The sequence below is a fragment of the Centropristis striata genome, chromosome 4 (genome assembly GCF_030273125.1).
Source record: "Centropristis striata isolate RG_2023a ecotype Rhode Island chromosome 4, C.striata_1.0, whole genome shotgun sequence".
In the NCBI taxonomy this organism is placed as follows: domain Eukaryota; kingdom Metazoa; phylum Chordata; class Actinopteri; order Perciformes; family Serranidae; genus Centropristis; species Centropristis striata.
In genome coordinates, this window is record NC_081520.1 from 13,076,705 (window position 1) to 13,095,114 (window position 18,410).

General features: G+C 37.1%; 3 protein-coding genes across 4 annotated transcripts; 1 reads left to right on the forward strand and 2 right to left on the reverse strand.

Moving 5' to 3' along the window:
* Positions 1 to 1,722: 1,722 nt before the first annotated feature.
* LOC131970093 (post-GPI attachment to proteins factor 2-like) lies at positions 1,723 to 4,505 on the reverse strand. Of its 2 annotated transcripts, none has more exons than XM_059331367.1 (6): positions 4,211 to 4,505; positions 3,374 to 3,547; positions 3,040 to 3,289; positions 2,591 to 2,697; positions 2,401 to 2,509; positions 1,723 to 2,207 (listed from the first exon to the last, which is right to left on the reverse strand). In XM_059331367.1, exons 2-6 carry the CDS (start codon positions 3,539 to 3,541, stop codon positions 2,077 to 2,079), a joined length of 765 nt encoding a protein of 254 aa, XP_059187350.1. In that variant the 5' UTR covers positions 3,542 to 3,547; positions 4,211 to 4,505; the 3' UTR covers positions 1,723 to 2,076. The 2 variants fall into 2 exon arrangements, with proteins under 2 accessions (XP_059187350.1, XP_059187349.1); XM_059331366.1 differs by lacking the exon at positions 4,211 to 4,505 and adding an exon at positions 3,721 to 3,975.
* An 803-nt stretch (positions 4,506 to 5,308) lies between these two features.
* Positions 5,309 to 10,280, forward strand: chrna10a (cholinergic receptor, nicotinic, alpha 10a). Its single transcript, XM_059331364.1, has 5 exons — positions 5,309 to 5,475; positions 6,486 to 6,631; positions 6,783 to 6,937; positions 7,765 to 8,297; positions 9,311 to 10,280. Exons 1-5 carry the CDS (start codon positions 5,415 to 5,417, stop codon positions 10,009 to 10,011), a joined length of 1,596 nt encoding a protein of 531 aa, XP_059187347.1. The 5' UTR covers positions 5,309 to 5,414; the 3' UTR covers positions 10,012 to 10,280.
* A 1,838-nt stretch (positions 10,281 to 12,118) lies between these two features.
* LOC131969979 (olfactory receptor 52N4-like) lies at positions 12,119 to 13,051 on the reverse strand. The gene has a single exon (XM_059331215.1). The coding sequence runs from the start codon at positions 13,049 to 13,051 to the stop codon at positions 12,119 to 12,121; it is 933 nt and encodes a 310-aa protein (XP_059187198.1).
* Between the last annotated feature and the right edge of the window lie 5,359 nt (positions 13,052 to 18,410).

The window sequence follows — 18,410 nt, forward strand, 5'->3', positions numbered from 1 at the left end:
TTGTCCTTTTGTCTCTTTTTTTTGACATTTTGTGTCTTTTTTGGTCATTTTGTGTCTTTTTTTTTTAGTAATTTTGTGTCTTTTTCTGGTAATTTTGTGTCTTTTTTAAGTCATTTTGTGTCTTTTTGTGTATTTTTTAGTAATTTGTCTTTTGGTCATTTTGTGTCTTTTTTAGTCCTTTAGTCCAACATAAAATGTGATTTTGAATCTTTTTTTTAACTTTCAAAACACTATCATGCTCAATAAAGAATTTTAAATGTTCCAAATGTGAACAAAGGTTGCAAATATAACATATAAGAGGGTTACATCCAGTTCTATTAATTTATATAAAATATATTTGGCCTTGTCTCCAGTTTTACTTGGTATATCATCATCAAACTGAAACTGGCCTCATGGAGTTAACAGCCAGAACTTTAGAGGTACATTTACAGTAGGGCTCCACGCTGCTTTGTTTTTATGTCTGGATGTGATGAAGAAGTCTGGATTTGGCGCTTTTGGAGACTCCAGAGGGTTAACGCCTCAATATTCCCCATCTTTATGCAAGGTTGGTAGTGGGGGACTGGGGATCTTTAGGGGGAGATACGAGGTCAGCAGTAGAAGCCACATAATGGTACATAATACATAGTCTTAAAGCCAAGATCATGGGGATTAATATGCAGCTCAGCACTGTGTGTCAAGCTGCTTTAGTCATGAATCTGTAATAATAATTAATATTTATTCATTCATTATCCTTATCCGCTTATCCACACTCGGGTCAGGGGGGGTTGGAGCCGATCCCAGCTGACATTGGGTGAGAGGCGGGGTACACCCTGGACAGGTCGCCAGACTATCACAGGGCTGACACATAGAGACAGACAATCACACTCTCATTCACACCTACGGGCAATTTAAAGTCACCAAAGTGCATATTTTTGGACTGTGGGAGGAAGCCGGAGGACCCGATGAGAACCCGCACTGACACAGAGAAAACATGCAAACTCCACACAGAAGAGTCGCAGGCCGGAGTCGAACCTGTGACCCTCTTGCTGTGAGGCAAGAGTGCTTAACACTAGATCACTGTGCAGCCCTCAATTAATTATAATTTTAAATACATTTTAATAGTGTATATTGGCTTAGAAAATTACGATGACAATATGATGGATGTTTCATGCTTACCTATGTCTCAAAAGGTAGTGAAGCAGTTTTGGGTGACATAGATTTGGTGCTAAATTTTCTTATAAAGAAAGAGATGTTGCACTGTGATGCATAAAATAACATCAGGTGCTCTTAAAAATGCTCTATAAATAAATATTGCTCTGTTATTTTTACATGGTCACTGGGCCACTGGATTCTAATGCAGCAGTATTAACTTTTGGGTCACAGTTAGATAAGCGATGTGTGATCATAATACCTGCAGCAGATTAATAACTGGGCATTAAGGTCACATAGAGTACACGTAGTATTCACATTTCATAAGACAAATTTAAACTGCTGACAATCAAAAGATTATTCATATTAGTATATTTAAAGTTAAATGGCTCTTGGTGGCAAACTTTCTCAGGAATGGTGTGAAATAAGGTTTATCAGAATCCATTTTGTCTGTGTGTTGAAATGATCTGAAACTCAAAATTATAAATGCTCAAAGGAAAGGTCCATAGAACCCGTGCTTCCCACTACATCAGCCCCTACTCATTGATTTATAGACATTTACCCCCTTTTGTATCGCAAAATGAAGGTCAAGCATACTTGTACTGCTGTCATTTTACTTTAGCACACATACAGCATGACTGACTACACACTTTTTGTGCATTGTACAAAAGTTTAAAATTCACATTACAGAAAATATTGTGCTGTTTGTGGGCAAAGGCATCTATAAATGAGACACTGAGGCAATGAAAATGCACTTACGATTCACTGAATTAACCATACAGTAGCACATGTGCATATCTTTAGCTCAAACATGTCTGGAATCTACATCCTCTAAGGACTTATATGGAAAAGGCCTTCATCCCACTCGTCTCTTTGTGCAGGATCAAGGCTGTTAACATCAGGTGGCTGTGTGATGGTACATTTAGCACTTAGTCCTTGAGTTTCTAGTCAGAAGTCTTTATCTTCAGAGGATGAAATGACCACCACCTCGCGGCTCTTAAAGTCCCACACTGCTGTGAGATGGAAGGCCATATTGGAGAAGACCACCAGATACTCAAACAGGGCAAATAATGTGTAACCTGTGAAAAGAAGAAACAGGGATATATTACAGACATTTGTTTCGGTCAGCCTTGCAGCACCCTCAATCAGTATTGAAGCAGTCATTTAGAGGCAAAAACACGGTCCAAGTTTGACAAAAATCAGTTTCCATTGAATGACTCTTATTGGCCCTTACAGATCAGATCAAAATGTTCAAACTGATTTAATACTTACTTCCTGATTCACAGTACATGTTGTGTTTCCAGTAAAAGAATCCAGCGAAAGCACAGAAGGCTACATTGAGAATTAAGAAGCGCACTTTCCAATGGTGAGACTTGGCATCCTATAAGAGAAAAAAAAACAGAAATACTGAAAAATGAAATGAGGGATTTCAGTCTGTAGTGTGCGATTTGGCATTTCCTACCTCTGGACTTAATGAATAATTCTTAATAGTCTTCCATAGACGGCAGGTTATCAGCATGTAGATAATGGAACTGACAATGAAGAGGACAAATCCTTCCTTATGTACGACTATGGAGCAAAGAGAGAGGGACATTAAGTCAGTAGAAGACAATAACTGTTATAATGAATTTCCAAATCAAAGTTACACTCATACTAGCCTGCCACAGTGGAACAACTTTTATTTCAAAGCAATTGAAAAAACCCTCTGCTGCCACTTGTCATAAACCATCCCAAATGATCTCCAATCTGTATAAATGTAGCACCGTTTCAAAGCCTTGCGATAAATTTAGAATCAAATCAAAATGTTTTTTTTAAACTTATGAGGTAAGTTTAATCTTAACAATGTGCCATGATTCAAAAGGGAAGGAGGGTTTAATAAAACCTCACCAAGAAAAACTATGGATTACTCACAGTATGTTTCACTGGATGACACATATGTGAGAAGCAAGAGGCCGAGGTTTTCAAAAAGAGAAAAGACCAGACTGAAGCAGGTGAGTGGACCCTCAGGAAACCTTGAGGAAAAACGTGTCTTGTAAAATTTGAAGTAGGTAAATGCCACCAAGAGCCTCGGCGCCGAGTGCAGTCCGATACAGAACCGCCATATGTGGCACTCAGGACTCAGGCTTATTGAGGCACTGATAGATGGCAGGTAGTTAGGAACCTGGAGACACAAAGTAATGCTTTAATATCTTATTAGCATCAAATTAATAACATGGTTATTGAGTTTGCACAATAGGTAATTTACCTGGCAGTGTGTACCAGTAGAGTCCTCATAATGAAAAACAGAGGATATGAAGACGCATGTTATTAGTCCAAGCAGTGGTAGGCAGACAGTACCAACAACACAGGTGGTGAATGACACCCTGATGACCAGGGGCCTCTCATGTCCCAGGATACTTGAGCCTTGTAGCATCTTGGTCTGAAATAGTGAAAAAGTCTCATTTAAAAGCATCTTGCAAAAGCAATCACACACAGGCAAATGTTATGGATGTGGCCATGGATGGATATTGAACAGGCCTACTGGGCACAGGCCTAGGAGCCCAAAATGCAAAACATCAATGCAAAACTTTACTCAAAGAGACACAAACCAACCTGGAAGAGACAGCTGCAAAGACGCACCAAGAGACTCATAACGACTTTGACATGCAGCAAAACAACCAGAAATTGACTACAAAGACTACCACAGAGATGCAAAACAGCTGATTATAAGAACCACAGACAAAATATACATACCAAAACAATTACAAAGTGACACAAAATTAAAAAGAGACACAAAAAGATTACAAAGAGATGTAAAACAATAACCAAAAGAGGCTTAACAACTATAAAGTCTGTGTCTTGCTCCTCTGTAGGAGAGGTGGCAGGGGTACTTCTGTATGTCTGTGCCATGGGATACTCACAATCTGCTTATGCATGTGCAACAAATAACTTTCTCATACTTTAAATGCAATAGGTTACATATAAGGTATTTATGGTGATTCATAAAAATGCTATCAATATCCACTCCAATTAGGGTATTTAAGGACATCCTGCTACATATGCATGCATTTACTGAACAATGTCCAAAAAAAAATCAACCTACCTCCAATTGTCCTGTTAATCAATTTTTTCCTGCACCCACTTGGCTTGTCAATGACTAAGCTATTACAATAACATTCATGATATCAGGCTGCAGGGTGGAGCTGTATATTCCGGATACCAAGCCGGATAGGATGCAATGCCTTGGGAAAAAACAGCTGGGGCTCATCCTGCCATCTTGTATCCCTGTGGCATTTTTGCATCCACTAAATTTCATTTGAATGCGCCCAAAGACGGTAATAGGCCCGCGGATGCAGCATCCTCCTTATTGTGCGACGGATAGCAGGAGGACCACACAGTGCGTGGAAAAACATCAGCACCCGGAAGAGAAAGTGAGCGGAGGAGAGCGCCGAGGTTGTTACGTCTGAACGGCACAGCCTATCAAATAAAGATGCACAGATGACATAGCACATGTTCAATAATGGAGCCTTTTAAATGTGCCACTTAATAATAATATAAGCCACAGGGTTAAAACACATATTGTAGAGAGTGACCCGATGCTACTCGAAAAAGATGCCACTAGTATGATGAGATCCCGTTCAACCAGTTTTACGCGCACAAATGAAATGTCCAGTTTCCGTATATCAATTACCTGAGTTTATTATCGCGTCTCCAAACAAAGATATACTTCCTTCTTAAACAAATACAGTTGTATTTCCAACAAATACATCACATTTCTGAGATAAAAAAAAAACTGTGTGCCTCTCGGGCATCTCACAACATCAGTCATAGGCTAAACCGGTGCCTTATATTAACTCATGACATCAGAACCCATAATGAGCGAACAACAAACAGCAAAACAAACAATCAAAGCAAAATGGCTTTTACAAATATATAGCTTTATTGTTATTGAGGGACTAGACTGGGAGCTCTCCGTGGTGCTGCACCAGAACAGACAAAGCATCGATTAAAATGTTTTTTATCACATAAACATATCCTATCGGACACGTACTGTACATGTGTGCAACGTGCAGTGTGTGTGTGTGTGTGTGTGTGTGTGTGTACTGTACGTGGTCAACATGTGGTGCTGCTCCGCCTCCCTTCTCTTCTCCAGTGTTATCAGCAGCATTTGGTGGCAAACACAGACAGCTGGCTGCATTCACTCTGTCTGATTTATTTTTTTTATTTTTTTATTTCGAGTGAATGCAACTTGTTTGGCACACAGCAGCTCAAATGGTCTTTGGATCGAGATAACTTGTTTCAGCAAGATGAAACGATGGAGAGCTCAAACTTTATTTCGCTTGCTTCTTTGTGTCAGTATTTTGCCAAGTAAGTTCCCATTGATTTTATTTGTTTTACTTTATCTTATGTGATCTAAAACTTTGTATTTTTTATTGTTTATTGCAGTTTTAAGTTAAGAGAAACGAGGAAAGCTGACAACAAAGATGACGACGAGATGTTAAAATATTTGCAGAAAATATTCGGCTGCGCATTGGTTGTATTGCATTTAATAAATGTTTCAATATTTGTTTTTGGACCGTCAGCTTCTTCTCAGATTTCATTTCTTTTTCCACACAAGCTGTTACCCAGAATCCGCAAACTTGGAGCCAGTTGTTCAGGGATTTGCTCTCATCATAATCCCGTAGACCTTCTTTGTATCCAGCTCAGAGGCTTTAGTGAAACAGCGTTTCAGAGTAACATCTGGCCAGTAAAAATCCATTGTTGACACAGGAAACAAGCTCCACTTAGAATCTGAACTAGTGGTTTAATTTCAAAGGTATTCCAACATGTAACCTCTAAAGTTTCTGGTGAATTGGAATTAAAATTTGAATTATTACTGTAGTAGTGGTGTGAATAATTTCCTTTTTTAAAGCATGGGATTGGCATTTACTATGCTCATGTTAAACCATCACTCTGTTTTGGTTCATGTTGATACTCATATTGTTTGTCATAGTGTTTAATCAACACATATTGACTTTTACATACACAATCTGAAAAGATGAAGTCATTGCTGGTACTTAGTGGCAGATTTGCCTGATCTCTATTCAGAGCTTTAATGAAGGCCGACTGAGGCTGACATGGCCTTTTCAGACTCGCCTTTGCCCCTTCCACCATCTGTCATACTTTCACATTTTCTCTTCAACCTCAGCATCTATGTCGCTGTATTGACTCTACACTGGCCATAAAAAGCGGTTGATCAAAAGTGGTCACATTTTAATGTCTTTAAGAGAAAATGCCACAGTTTTCTTGACTAAAAAATATAAAGAAAATGTAATAAATAAAACACAACTGGTGCTTTGTGTAGAAATGACTGTAAAATGTTTTTCTCTCTGTCTTAGCCTGTTGGTGTGCTCAGGGGAAATATGCTCAGAAGCTCCTGAATGATTTATTCAACGACTATACTAGTGCGCTGAGGCCTGTGGAGGACACAAACACCATACTGAATGTGACCCTGCAGATTACACTGTCACAAATTATCGACATGGTAAAACATCACAGTGCACACACGTCACCAGTAGGTTGTAATCCGTGCAGAGACCCACATAATAATGCCTTTTATATGTGATCATATTTCTGTTTTATCTGCCACATGTTCCCTGTTGTTGTCAATTGTTTCTATAACAAATGTTTTACAGGATGAGCGAAACCAAATTTTGACTGCATATTTATGGATACGACAAGTGTGGGTTGATGCCCACCTCAGATGGAATAAAGATGATTACGATGGACTCGATACCATCCGCATACCTAGTAGTTATGTATGGAGACCTGATATAGTCCTATATAACAAGTAGGTCGGACTGGTATTGGGTTAATCAGTGTGGCTCCTGTTGGTCAGAATTAAAGGCACAAGCTGAACATTCCTTGAAGCCATTATTTATCGGAGTGTCCAGACCTTTGTCTGCTTTTTATACTAAAGTAATGACTAGGAAAACAGAACAACAGAACAACACATATTAAAATTTAACAATTACAATTAGAGACATTACCTTTACAAGAAAGATGAAGAAGGAATATCATTTGACTAGAAATAAGGCCTTTTCCCTCCATTTTGGCTACAAGAGGCTGAAGTGCAACATTTTCTTTGGAGTGACTTTTAATTTCCCCATGCATTCTAAACACAAGTAATATAACATTAGTATTTTTTCAGTGTGTGTAGAATTAAAATACACCTGGAAGGAAACATGAATGTTTTTGTACTATAGACATGGTGTATTATTATTTTTTAGACCAGAAAATGTATCTTGGCAATTACTATTTTCAGCTGGCATTAAAAAAAAATCAGTTTCACAGATTTAAAAAATGTTTTTATTCAGTCATAATCACAGGATCTCTCTCTTGCCTATAAGGGTTTTTGTAGGGACGTAGACTGAAACATTTAGCATTACTAAAAAGTGTAAAATGCAGACACAACACTGAGGAATGAGTGCAACTCTCCGAATGTGTTGACTCTTCCCTCAGCTGGTGTACTTGTGCCTTTTAATCCTGATCAAGTTTATTTCACAAGTTTTCTCCACCTTCTCCAGGACATTACAACTGCTTCTCTATTCATTTCTAAAGGTATCCAAACATATCTATTTGGTCCAGGTCAGTTTTTAAGTTTTATTCATTTTTCAGTGCTGATGACCATTTCACTGGCTCCATGGACACCAATGTGGTGATCCGACATGATGGCCAGATCATGTGGGATTCCCCTGCTATCACAAAGAGCTCCTGCAAAGTGGACGTGTCTTTCTTCCCATTCGATGCTCAGCAGTGCAGGTTCACATACGGATCCTGGACCTACAACGGAAACCAGCTGGACATCCAGAACGCCATGGATAGTGCTGACCTGGCTGACCTGGTGGATAATGTGGAGTGGGAGGTGCTGGGTATGGCGGCCAAAAGGAACATCATTCTGTACGGCTGCTGTGCTGACCCTTACCCTGATGTGACCTACACGCTGAAACTGAAGAGAAGAGCTTCCTTTTACGTCTTCAACTTGCTCATACCGTGTGTGATGATCTCTTTCCTGGCTCCACTGGGCTTCTACCTGCCAGCTGACTCTGGCGAGAAGGTGTCTTTGGGTGTCACAGTGATGCTGGCACTCACTGTCTTTCAGCTGTTGGTCGCCGAGATAATGCCACCCTCTGAGAATGTGCCGCTTATTGGTAAGGGCAGTGGTGGTTCTAGATCAGTTTTACTGTGGGGGCCAAGGAGGGGCCACTGTTTAATCAGAGGGGCACATTAAAAAATGGCAAAGATGATATTTAAGTATTCAAAACCTTAATTTTAGCTTATTTAAAAATCTGATTTAAGTATATTTGGAAGATATAAATACATTGATTGAAACAATGAGACTTACCAACAATCAAACAAACAATTATTTTTGTACGACAATTGACATTTCTCATTTTTGTGCACAATTACATTTTAATTTTGAAAGTGCAGTACAGTGAGAATAATCTATACATGATATATATATACATACATACGTACATACATATGTATATATATACATACATATGTATATATATACATACACACACGCTTTTATTGCACAATTAAACTATTATACAATGTACACATTCTGGGTTCCTTTTGTGTACAATGAGATATTGTTGAGGTAAGAATTGTTCCGTCGTCTATTGTTATAAATTGATCATTAATTTGACACAGGGGCTACAACAGGGGGCTAAGGGCTTCTTCAGAGGGGCAGTGGCCCCCGTGTAGAACTGCCACTGGGTAAGGGCTATAAAAAGGGGGTCAAATCTTACAGGCTGTTCTCGTTTTAAATTTTTTTTTACTAAATTTTGTAGCAATCTCACGGAATTAATGCACCGAATTTTGTAGCTATCACACATCATTTTGCCCACTAATGTAGCATGCAGAGCACAAATGCATTTATGGCAAATGGGAGGGGAGGAGGACAGACATGACTTTGATTCAAAAGACAAGTGTTTGTGTCGCACTGGAAACTTGTTCACTCATGTTCTTTGCCACCAATGTAATTATGTCCAGTAGTTTCATATGTAAGTTTTACACTAACTCTGTCCTAATACTATTCAAATTGTGTTCAATAAGTTCTCATGAGAAATCATTCAAACCCATTCATCAGAATAAGCTAAATGAAAACATGTCAAGGTGCATTTAACTCTAATTCCTGTCTTATTGTCTTCCACAGGAAAGTATTATATTGCAACGATGACTATGATCACTGCCTCCACTGCCCTGACTATCTTCATCATGAACATTCACCACTGTGGCCCGGATGCCAAGCCTGTTCCCAAGTGGGCCAAAAAAGTAATTCTGCAGTACATGGCCAGAATGTGCTTCGTTTATGAAGTCGGGGAGAACTGCTTGTCACCACAGCCGGAGAAACAGGAGCCTCCACTTGTAAAGAACACCAACTGCACCATGAATGGTCAGGCAGGACCAGGCAGAGAGGAATGTGTCTTCAAAATGGAAAGAGGACAAGAGACAGTGGGTTCCATGACCTCCGAGGAGAGGGAAGACATTGATCAGATGATGAGTCCGAGAGGCTCGATCGGGAAGAACCCCACCAACAACTACAGCACTTGGAAGAACGGCATTTTCATGAGCATGGACTGTGGAGATTCGGGAGGTCCGAGGAGATGCAGGAAGGGAGGTGTGAGTGATGGAGAGAGAAAAGACAGAGAGGTTCTCTGCAACAGCCAAAGCAATGAGAGGCAACTGCTGCGTAACATTGAGTACATAGCTAACTGTTACAGAGATCAGAGGGCAACGCAGAAAAGGACTGGGGAGTGGAAGAAAGTAGCCAAAGTTTTAGACCGTTTCTTTATGTGGATATTTTTCATAATGGTATTTTTAATGAGCCTTCTCATAATGGGCAAAGCCATATAATGTATAATGATTATGTTTATTGGTGTACATAACACAAAGGTTATTACAGGTTAGTACAGAATGCATGACATACTATATTTTATTCAATAATCTAATTAACATTTAGATTGCATATCAATTTAGAAATGGTCTACTGTGGAGGCTGTGTCATCACCCACCCTACTACAGTCCTATTTATAAGTAGAATTAGATCTTTGAAAAGCTTTTGATTATAGGTTTTGTTGTTGACAACTTGCATTCCTCAACTTGTTTTCCAATGCGTTGACTGTTAGTAAATCAATACATTTTTCTACTGATGGTATTTCCACTTCTTTTTGCTTTTATTTTAAATAAAGAAAATATTGATTCGTTTCTGTATATTTATTTATTTTTGTCTGAAACAGTAATTCAGGGGAATCAATAAAGCCACATAAAGAAGTGACAAGTTAATCCATTGCTGCTTTACACATTTAAAACACAATAATTTTTTCTGTCATGGATATAGTTGTTGAGAAGCAGAGTTAATGGTACTCAGCTGTTCTAAAACCAATTAATTATTGAACTGATTCCGTACAAAAGGACAATAATGAAACAAACCACACAGCAGACTTCTGTTGCTCTGAAAAACTGAAAATGTGCTTTGTTTTAATAATTCTATTAAATTAAATCGTATAAGGTTTTAATCATTGCAATTATTATGTGAAATAGACTTTAACAGACTTTGCAAGGAGGTAGAGAAGAAGAAGTGCTTTATTCATCTCTCATCGGGGAGATTTTACTCTCACAACATGAATCAGTTGAAGAGAGAGAATCATCAACTTTACAGAGGAGTAAATATGTTCAGAGATACAACCAGGCAAGCTTCTGCACATAACAGCAGAGAAGAGAAAACAACGTCTTAATGTAGCTCACATGGATTATCTGTTTAATCCTCCGGATCACCACCATTTGCTTGGCTCTTGATGTGTATTATCCCCGGTCTTTATGTTGCAAAATGGGCTATGGCTCTTTAATCTCAACCCAATGGAAAATAGAATGCTTTATCAGCAAAACAGAAGTGCTTTGAATCAGTTTTTTATTTATGAAAAGTAATGTTTGGAAAAAGAACAGTTGAGAACTGTGGTTGACCTTTTTACAGGAGATCATCCCGAGGTCAACAAGACCAAATTACATCCTCATTACAGCAAATGTTGAGGAGAGACAAAGAAAGTATTTCTGGGAATATTCAGTGCATTTCTGCTCTTGAATAATATCTAGTACTCATTACTGCATAATTGAGGAGTTACATAGCAACTAACTAACACATTCTAAATGTATAGCATTCAAGAAAATATCAGTTTAAAAAGTTAATATGTATCACTTTTCCACTTTAACATATTAAAAAGAAAACAGCTTTTTTAAAATACATAATTTAAGGTTTTAGTACCAACGACTGTATGTGTGTTGGGTATTGTTAGAAGCCTATATAATTGTCTGCACAATATTTTATGAACAATAAGTAATGTTTTCTTTGTTTTGTACTATTGTTCTGTAGTTACACACATCATAGACTTGTTATTCTGAGTTAGTCCGATAGGTAAAGTGCAGCATGATACATTTCCATAATCCCTGCAACTCAGTTGAAACAAATAAATGAATATAAATTCATCTTATGATAATTGATACCCCTTACTGTTATTATTAACAGTTTAGGTGAGGTAAAGAAGTTGTGATTTTCATGCTATTCTAGCATTAAGACACAAGAGGTTGGTAGAGAGCTTGTTACTGGGGTCTAGCACACAGTAGACTCCAATTCTATTCTATTTTTTTCAGTTCACTTCACTTCACTTTTCCTTTTCTGTGTTGAGATAAAAATATATAATATAATATGAATATAATAATATATTGTACTATTTGCAAGTTCTTTACTATCGATTAAGCACATGGAATTAAGTAACAAAGACACAAATTTGAATTGAAATACTTTCAAGAGTATGCACAAAGAAAGACAAGTCACAGGAGTTATTAAACAAAAATAAAAATGTAAGAGTCTGCGTATAAAACATATTTCCAGATACAGACAGACATTAGAACAAATGAAAACAATTAAGTGTGTATTTCTGATCAAAGTATGAACAGAAAAGAAAAGCTACTCGTTTGGAGTCACTTTTCTTTGCAGTATTTGGATAATTTTATCACGTAACGACCTTGTTTGCATTCCATAAATGATTGGATTTAGATTAGCAGGGACCACATGGAATAAAATGTATGCAATTTTTCTTAAATCTGGGTAATTTGGGAAACGATGCAATATGATTGTTAAAAACCCAGACCAGAGCATGATGAGATAAAGAACAAGGTGGCTGGCGCATGTCTGAAGAGCTCTGCTTTTCAACTCTTTGTTTTTCTTGAGCCAGCAGATGAGAGCTATTCTGAAATAAGTGACAGCTATGCCTCCCATTGAGCAACCAAACAGCAACACAGTGAAAAAGAGTCCATAGATATTGTTGATGGACACATCCTCGCAAGAAAGCTTGAACAGTGATGCGTTGTCACAGTAAGCATTCTGTATAAAGGATCTGCAGCGAGAAAGCCTCACTGTGAGACCTATCAGAACAGACACCAGCACTAATGACACCCCCCATGCACTTGCCGACAGCCCGATCACAGTTTTGGTTGTCATAATGGAGCTGTACCTCAAAGGGTGACATATTGCTACATATCTGTCAATTGCCATAATGATGAGAATCATATGGGAGGCTGAGCCAAATGTGTGGCTGTGAAAGGCCTGAGCCACACACTGGTTATAGGTGATAAAGCGTTCTGTTGAGATGATGTGAGCCATCAGCCGAGGCAGGAGGACTGTGTTACCAATTAGATCGTTAATAGACAGGTTACAAAAAAGAATATACATGGGCTGGTGCAAACTCTTCTCAGTGATGATAAGCACAAGGACACCAATGTTAGAAAAAAGCAGGGTAAAGTAAACAAACAGCAGTAAGAAGAATATAGGGTATGTGAACTGTGGAGATATGTCAAAGCCTTGGATGGTGAGGATATCACTGGTCATGTTGCTTTCCATTCCGATTAAACTGACGAAAGACCTAAAAAGAGTGAAATGTTAGAAGCTTGATTTGAAACATATCAAATATTGAATAGAACACAACAACCACAGCATTAAACATTTCAGGTGGCATATTGGTCATCATTCTGTTATTTATAGCATAATTTATCCTAATATTATGTTGCAATAGCCTTCTATGAAATTAGGAAATCATGTTAAGTTGAACTCATGCATGTTAATACATCTGCATTGAACATCATGGTACATTTTATGCTTAGCTCGTATAATCTTTTATAATCATGTGACTCTTTTATAATCTATTTAATATATATTATAATCATGTTAATATACATTATAATCATGTTAGGATGAATGACTTCATGTTCTTCTCTGTATAAATGCTGTAATGATGTAATTGTGAAATAATTGTTTGATTTAATGTGGACCCAAGGAAGAATAGTCTTCATCTCTATGAAGACTAATGGGGATCCAAAGGATACAATAAACAAAGGATACAATTTAACAATATACAGAAAGTGAAAAAAAAAAAATATGAATAATAATTTAAATAATATAAAAAATAATACTTACTTTTTGACAGTTAATTTCAGTCTCCTTCTACCGTAGAAATAGTGTAACCATTTGAGTAAAAATGTGTTCTGTGGTGGCAGGGGCAATTATAACATAAAACTGAACATGAAGATGTTACTTTTTCCACAATAAATCTACAATAAATGCTAAACCACAATGATGCTGAACTATCCTGTACATATAAATAATAAATGCACAATACAACATACAATCAGGCAGAGTCAAAGTGTTGTTTTGTTGGAAAAACCTGCAGCATTTGTTCTCTCTATACATTGCCTGTGGAGATGGGAATCTCAACTCAGCAGCTGTATTTTGACCTCTTATATCAGGATATCAGGCGTGAGTACCATGTGACATCAATTCCCTGTCCTCACCTTCAGAACGCCAGTGTTTTATTAAACAAAAGTTAGGCTCCTTGTACAACAGTCGGGGTTTTAAATGAAAAGTGCACTGCAAAAAAGGTGTGACTAAAAACAAGATAAAAACACTAAATCTGAGGGAAATGATCTTGCTGCATGGACGGATAATTTCACTTGACAAGATTTCTTAAATTAAGATAAGATAATTAAGATAATTAAAATAAGCATGTTGAACACTTAAAATACGAAAATAACTCTTAAAACAAGATAAATGATCTCACACTTCTAAATCTAAAGTTTTTTTTATCTTGGTAAGAAACAAATAATTTGAAGTGCACTCTGCTTGGGCCAGTTCATCGCTGCTTGCAGCTTTAATTCATCTTGTTTTAAGAGTTAATTTCTTATTTTAAGCGTTTAACATGCTTATTTCTAGATTTAATAATCTTAATTTAAGAAATCTTGTCAAGTGAAATTATCTGTCCATGCAGCAAGATAATTTCCCTCAGATTTAATGTTTTTAGACACACCTTTTTTGCAGTGTGAAGTTTGTCAGTCTCAGTAATCTACAAATTTAATCTAATCTAATCTATTTGTTAGAATGTGTTTTTTACTCTACTCATTCTACTCACATGTTTACTATCTGTGTCTTTCACCACAAATAGATATCACCTTATTAGGAAAGTGCATATGTTAAAAAAGCAGATTCTCTGTCTCAGAGACAGATATGTCATGAAGATTCTTGTCATACTTGTTGAGAAACCTGATGTGAGAAACCGACACATGTAAACTCTTGAGCTTGCCCATATAAACTAGACCTACAATGTAACTATTCTTTCATCTGGTGCATGTGACATGTATCCGGAGCTCTGTGTCCATAACATTTACCATCGTTACTACCATTTAGCTCCTTACGTAATAGTAAGATGCATTGAGCAATTCTCTGTGTGCTTTCCTCCGTCATCAAACCACACAAAAACACATCATATAACTATTCTAATCTAATCTTTTTAAAAAGATAATTGCATATGAATTTAGGATCTGTAGGCAATGGGGTGGGAAGAATTTGGTATTGAAAGTTTTCTCGTTTACTTTTGTAGTCTGAGTAGTAATGAACTATCACATTTGAGCTGAATTAGACTGAATACAGGTAAAACTTCTGTGGCAGACCTGGCCAAAATGCAATCCCAGAACCCATCGGCTGTTGCCTGAAGCAGTTATACCTTTTTATTTTTATTCCACTATATAGATTAGTGGTCGACCAATACAGGTTTTTTAATGCCGATGCCGATTATTTTGACATCAGTCTTAACCGATCCCCGATATGTGCTGTCGATTTTTTGGGCCGATTCTTGAAGCCGATATTGCCTTTTCTCCCTCCATTTACATGATAAAAATGACAAAATGATAACAAATGTTACACAAGTCTTAATTTAAACAAAAAAAGAGACATTTATTAACAAAACAAACATTCTTCTGCTGGATCTTGCTTTCTTTTTTGTATGCTGTTGTAGGCCTCGAGGTGGTGGCGCCTCAGATGAGTCCACATACTTGATGTGTATTTGTTCTTTCCGGTATCAGCAGCAGCTCAACAGAGAATGGCAGATGTTGCATCGAGCCTTGCCTGGTGTTGGCTCAGTGAAATGGGCTAATTGATCGGCAAACACAGGCATGTATCGGCTGATGCGGATACAAGTAAAAAACGCAAATATTGGCCCGATATATCGGCCGACCGATGTTTTGGTCGACTAATATAGATATATCTTTATAGAGATTAGAACACATAATGTCTGGGCCCAAAACACCAACAAAAACTGTAGATTAAGCTGCTAATCATACTAAAAACAGATACATCAGAACACAAGAAATGTTGGCTGCTGCCTCCTGTCATACCAATTAATGGATAACAACAAAGACAACAACAACAACAACAACAACAATTAACAACAAAGCAATAAACAAACAATAACAATTGAATTTTACATTAGCTAGAATAACCATCTAAGTTGTTTTTCCTCCACCAACCAGCAAAGTTGCAGTTCAATATCCATGTCTCTCCAGACTCATATCTAGTCGTGACATTAGACAATTCTTCAAATATGGATGTTGTTTCAAAGAAGCTACAAATTCTATAAATTGGATGCTTTTCATACATCTTCAAGCTGGCAGCATAGAAGAGCTATACAGTCAACACAGAAGTATTGTGGTCACCCAAGATACTAAGTGTCACCAATTCAGTATCTGACCAAAATGTTTACACTTCTGTTCCTGAGTTATGGAGTTAAATAATGCCCAAATATGTGTTTTCCCCCCAGAATATTATGATGTCATAGTGAATTTAACCTTTGACCTTTTAGATATAAAATGTCATATCTTCATCATTTATCCTTATTCTAGACATTAGCATTCCTTGGAGGCAAGAGAGCAAATGTCTGAATCACATTGTAATGGAGAAAGACCACAGGAAGTAATTAGAGGGTAATTCAATTATCAAAGCAACTAAGCAGTTCATCATGTCCACTTCTCCCGGGTGAGATGATTAGTCTCTCTTAATGTCCTAATGTCCTAAGGGCCTGAACAAGGTCCTTGCTCCCAGAAGGTGTGATGTGACCACTTCAGTGCTCTGTTTCAATAAGTATTTTCTTCTGGGACATATACACACAACTAGAAGGCTACTGAGAGAGTGTGTCCTTTGATGTATTTGGTCCATGCTAAACCTGGCTTCCCCCAAGCTACATGCAGATAGGGTCAGTAGGTTTTCCATAATCATGCTGACAGACAGACAGACAGACAAACCAACAAACAAACAAACGATCCATCTAACAAAGCCAACCAAAAACATATATATGACATACATATTCATAAATAAGAAAAAGCTCTATAATATCTTATACATTTTTATTTATTGAGCCATTTAACATATTAAAACGTTAATAAAATGGTGCAGTTGAATGGAAAGTAAAAACACAAAGCAAAGACTTTAACTCCAACTGTTCAACTAAATCTGTTTAAATGTTTTACATATTAACAAACTCAGTGATTAAAGTTAATAAATCAAATGTTTATATGTTGTAATGTCACATGCTGCCTTACACGTAACAGTCTCCCTTGGGTGTTATCAAACAACATCCTTCATTAGCAAACAACAAGGAACATCATTATCAACCGGAGGTTTACTAATTGTCAAGGGATTAATTACAATGTGAGACAGTTAATAATAAATCATTTCAGAATATCTCAGGGGGGCTCATTAATAAAAGTATTTTGACAAAGTAATGAGGCATCTAGCTGATGTAACACAGTTACATAATGTCTTGGTATCCCTTGAGCTGAAAATATGGATATGACAAAAGTTGTGAAGAGAGATTTCCGTATTCCTGCTTTTGTGTGATATTAATACAATTTTTAAAACAAAAGTGATTTTTATCTAAAGAAGAAAAGAGTTGAGAGTTTGGTGTAATATTTCTTTCTCCAGCCAGGCCTTTCAATCAGTACTGTATGCCAAAATGTGGTTTAAATATTAGACTTGTTAGTCCACCATTAAAACAACAGTCAACTCTATCGTTGGATTTATAAAATGTACATTATAAACTTAACAGGTTAAAGTGACTTTGTTTTTCTTTTAATCAACTGTCCCACAGTGTGGCAAGTGTGATTACATTAATTAATTAATTAATTAAAATGTTTATACCTGTGATTTAAAAGATTAAGGTTAAGTTGCAATGTTGAATTAAACATAAATAACATTTGGGCCATTAACCTTTTACCATTCCACCTGCCCGCCGAATGTTCAGAATGGAACGGTACTTTGTAGCAGGCTCACTTTTAGGAATATTCTGATATCATATGCAACTAGAAGATCTAATGACTCTATAGGCAACATGTGCATCAAGATATCGTGTCAGCAAGTTGTCGAAATTACGCAGCCAAATTAGGCTATTTTTTATGTTTCATGGTGATTTTCAAAGGGGTCATGTGACCTCTGACGTCATGCTATCTCAATGAAAATAGTCTCCTCTTTACATACATACCTTATCACAGCCTCATGAAACTTTATTACTGCAAACTAGAGACCGAGAGCATTCAGAGGGTGTGCAGCTTTCCTTGGTATATTGACAATATGAGGGTTTCTCAGCAGAAATCTACAAAATGAGATGATGAAGTTTTTGAACCTTCATCACAGCATGGATTCTTCTATGTTGTTTCAAAGGTCTTGGCAAATTGATGTAATATTCTGGAGGGTTTTTCTGACCATTTTTTGATATGAATAAAATTGCATAATTCAGGACCAAATGTGTGTAGCAAATGGTATAAACCTCATTATTGCTGCAACAACTCATGGGACATATCTGAATATAGAAATTGACTTCAAAGGGGCAAATATTAATGGTATGAACCCTTATACGCCCTTATACAATAGGTTTGAATAA

Excerpts from the sequence above, each read along its gene's own strand:
- LOC131970093 (XM_059331366.1), bottom strand. The coding sequence starts at position 3,759 with ATGAGTCTCTTGGTGCGTCTTTGCAGCTGTCTCTTCCAG. Across the intron at positions 3,548-3,720 it reads TTTGCAGCTGTCTCTTCCAG|ACCAAGATGCTACAAGGCTC; the intron begins GTTGGTTTGTGT and ends TCACTATTTCAG. Across the intron at positions 2,208-2,400 it reads CATGTACTGTGAATCAGGAA|GTTACACATTATTTGCCCTG; the intron begins GTAAGTATTAAA and ends TTCTTTTCACAG.
- chrna10a (XM_059331364.1), top strand. The coding sequence starts at position 5,415 with ATGAAACGATGGAGAGCTCAAACTTTATTTCGCTTGCTTCTTTGTGTC. Across the intron at positions 6,632-6,782 it reads TGTCACAAATTATCGACATG|GATGAGCGAAACCAAATTTT; the intron begins GTAAAACATCAC and ends AATGTTTTACAG. Across the intron at positions 6,938-7,764 it reads GATATAGTCCTATATAACAA|TGCTGATGACCATTTCACTG; the intron begins GTAGGTCGGACT and ends TTCATTTTTCAG.
- LOC131969979 (XM_059331215.1), bottom strand. The coding sequence starts at position 13,051 with ATGGAAAGCAACATGACCAGTGATATCCTCACCATCCAAGGCTTTGAC.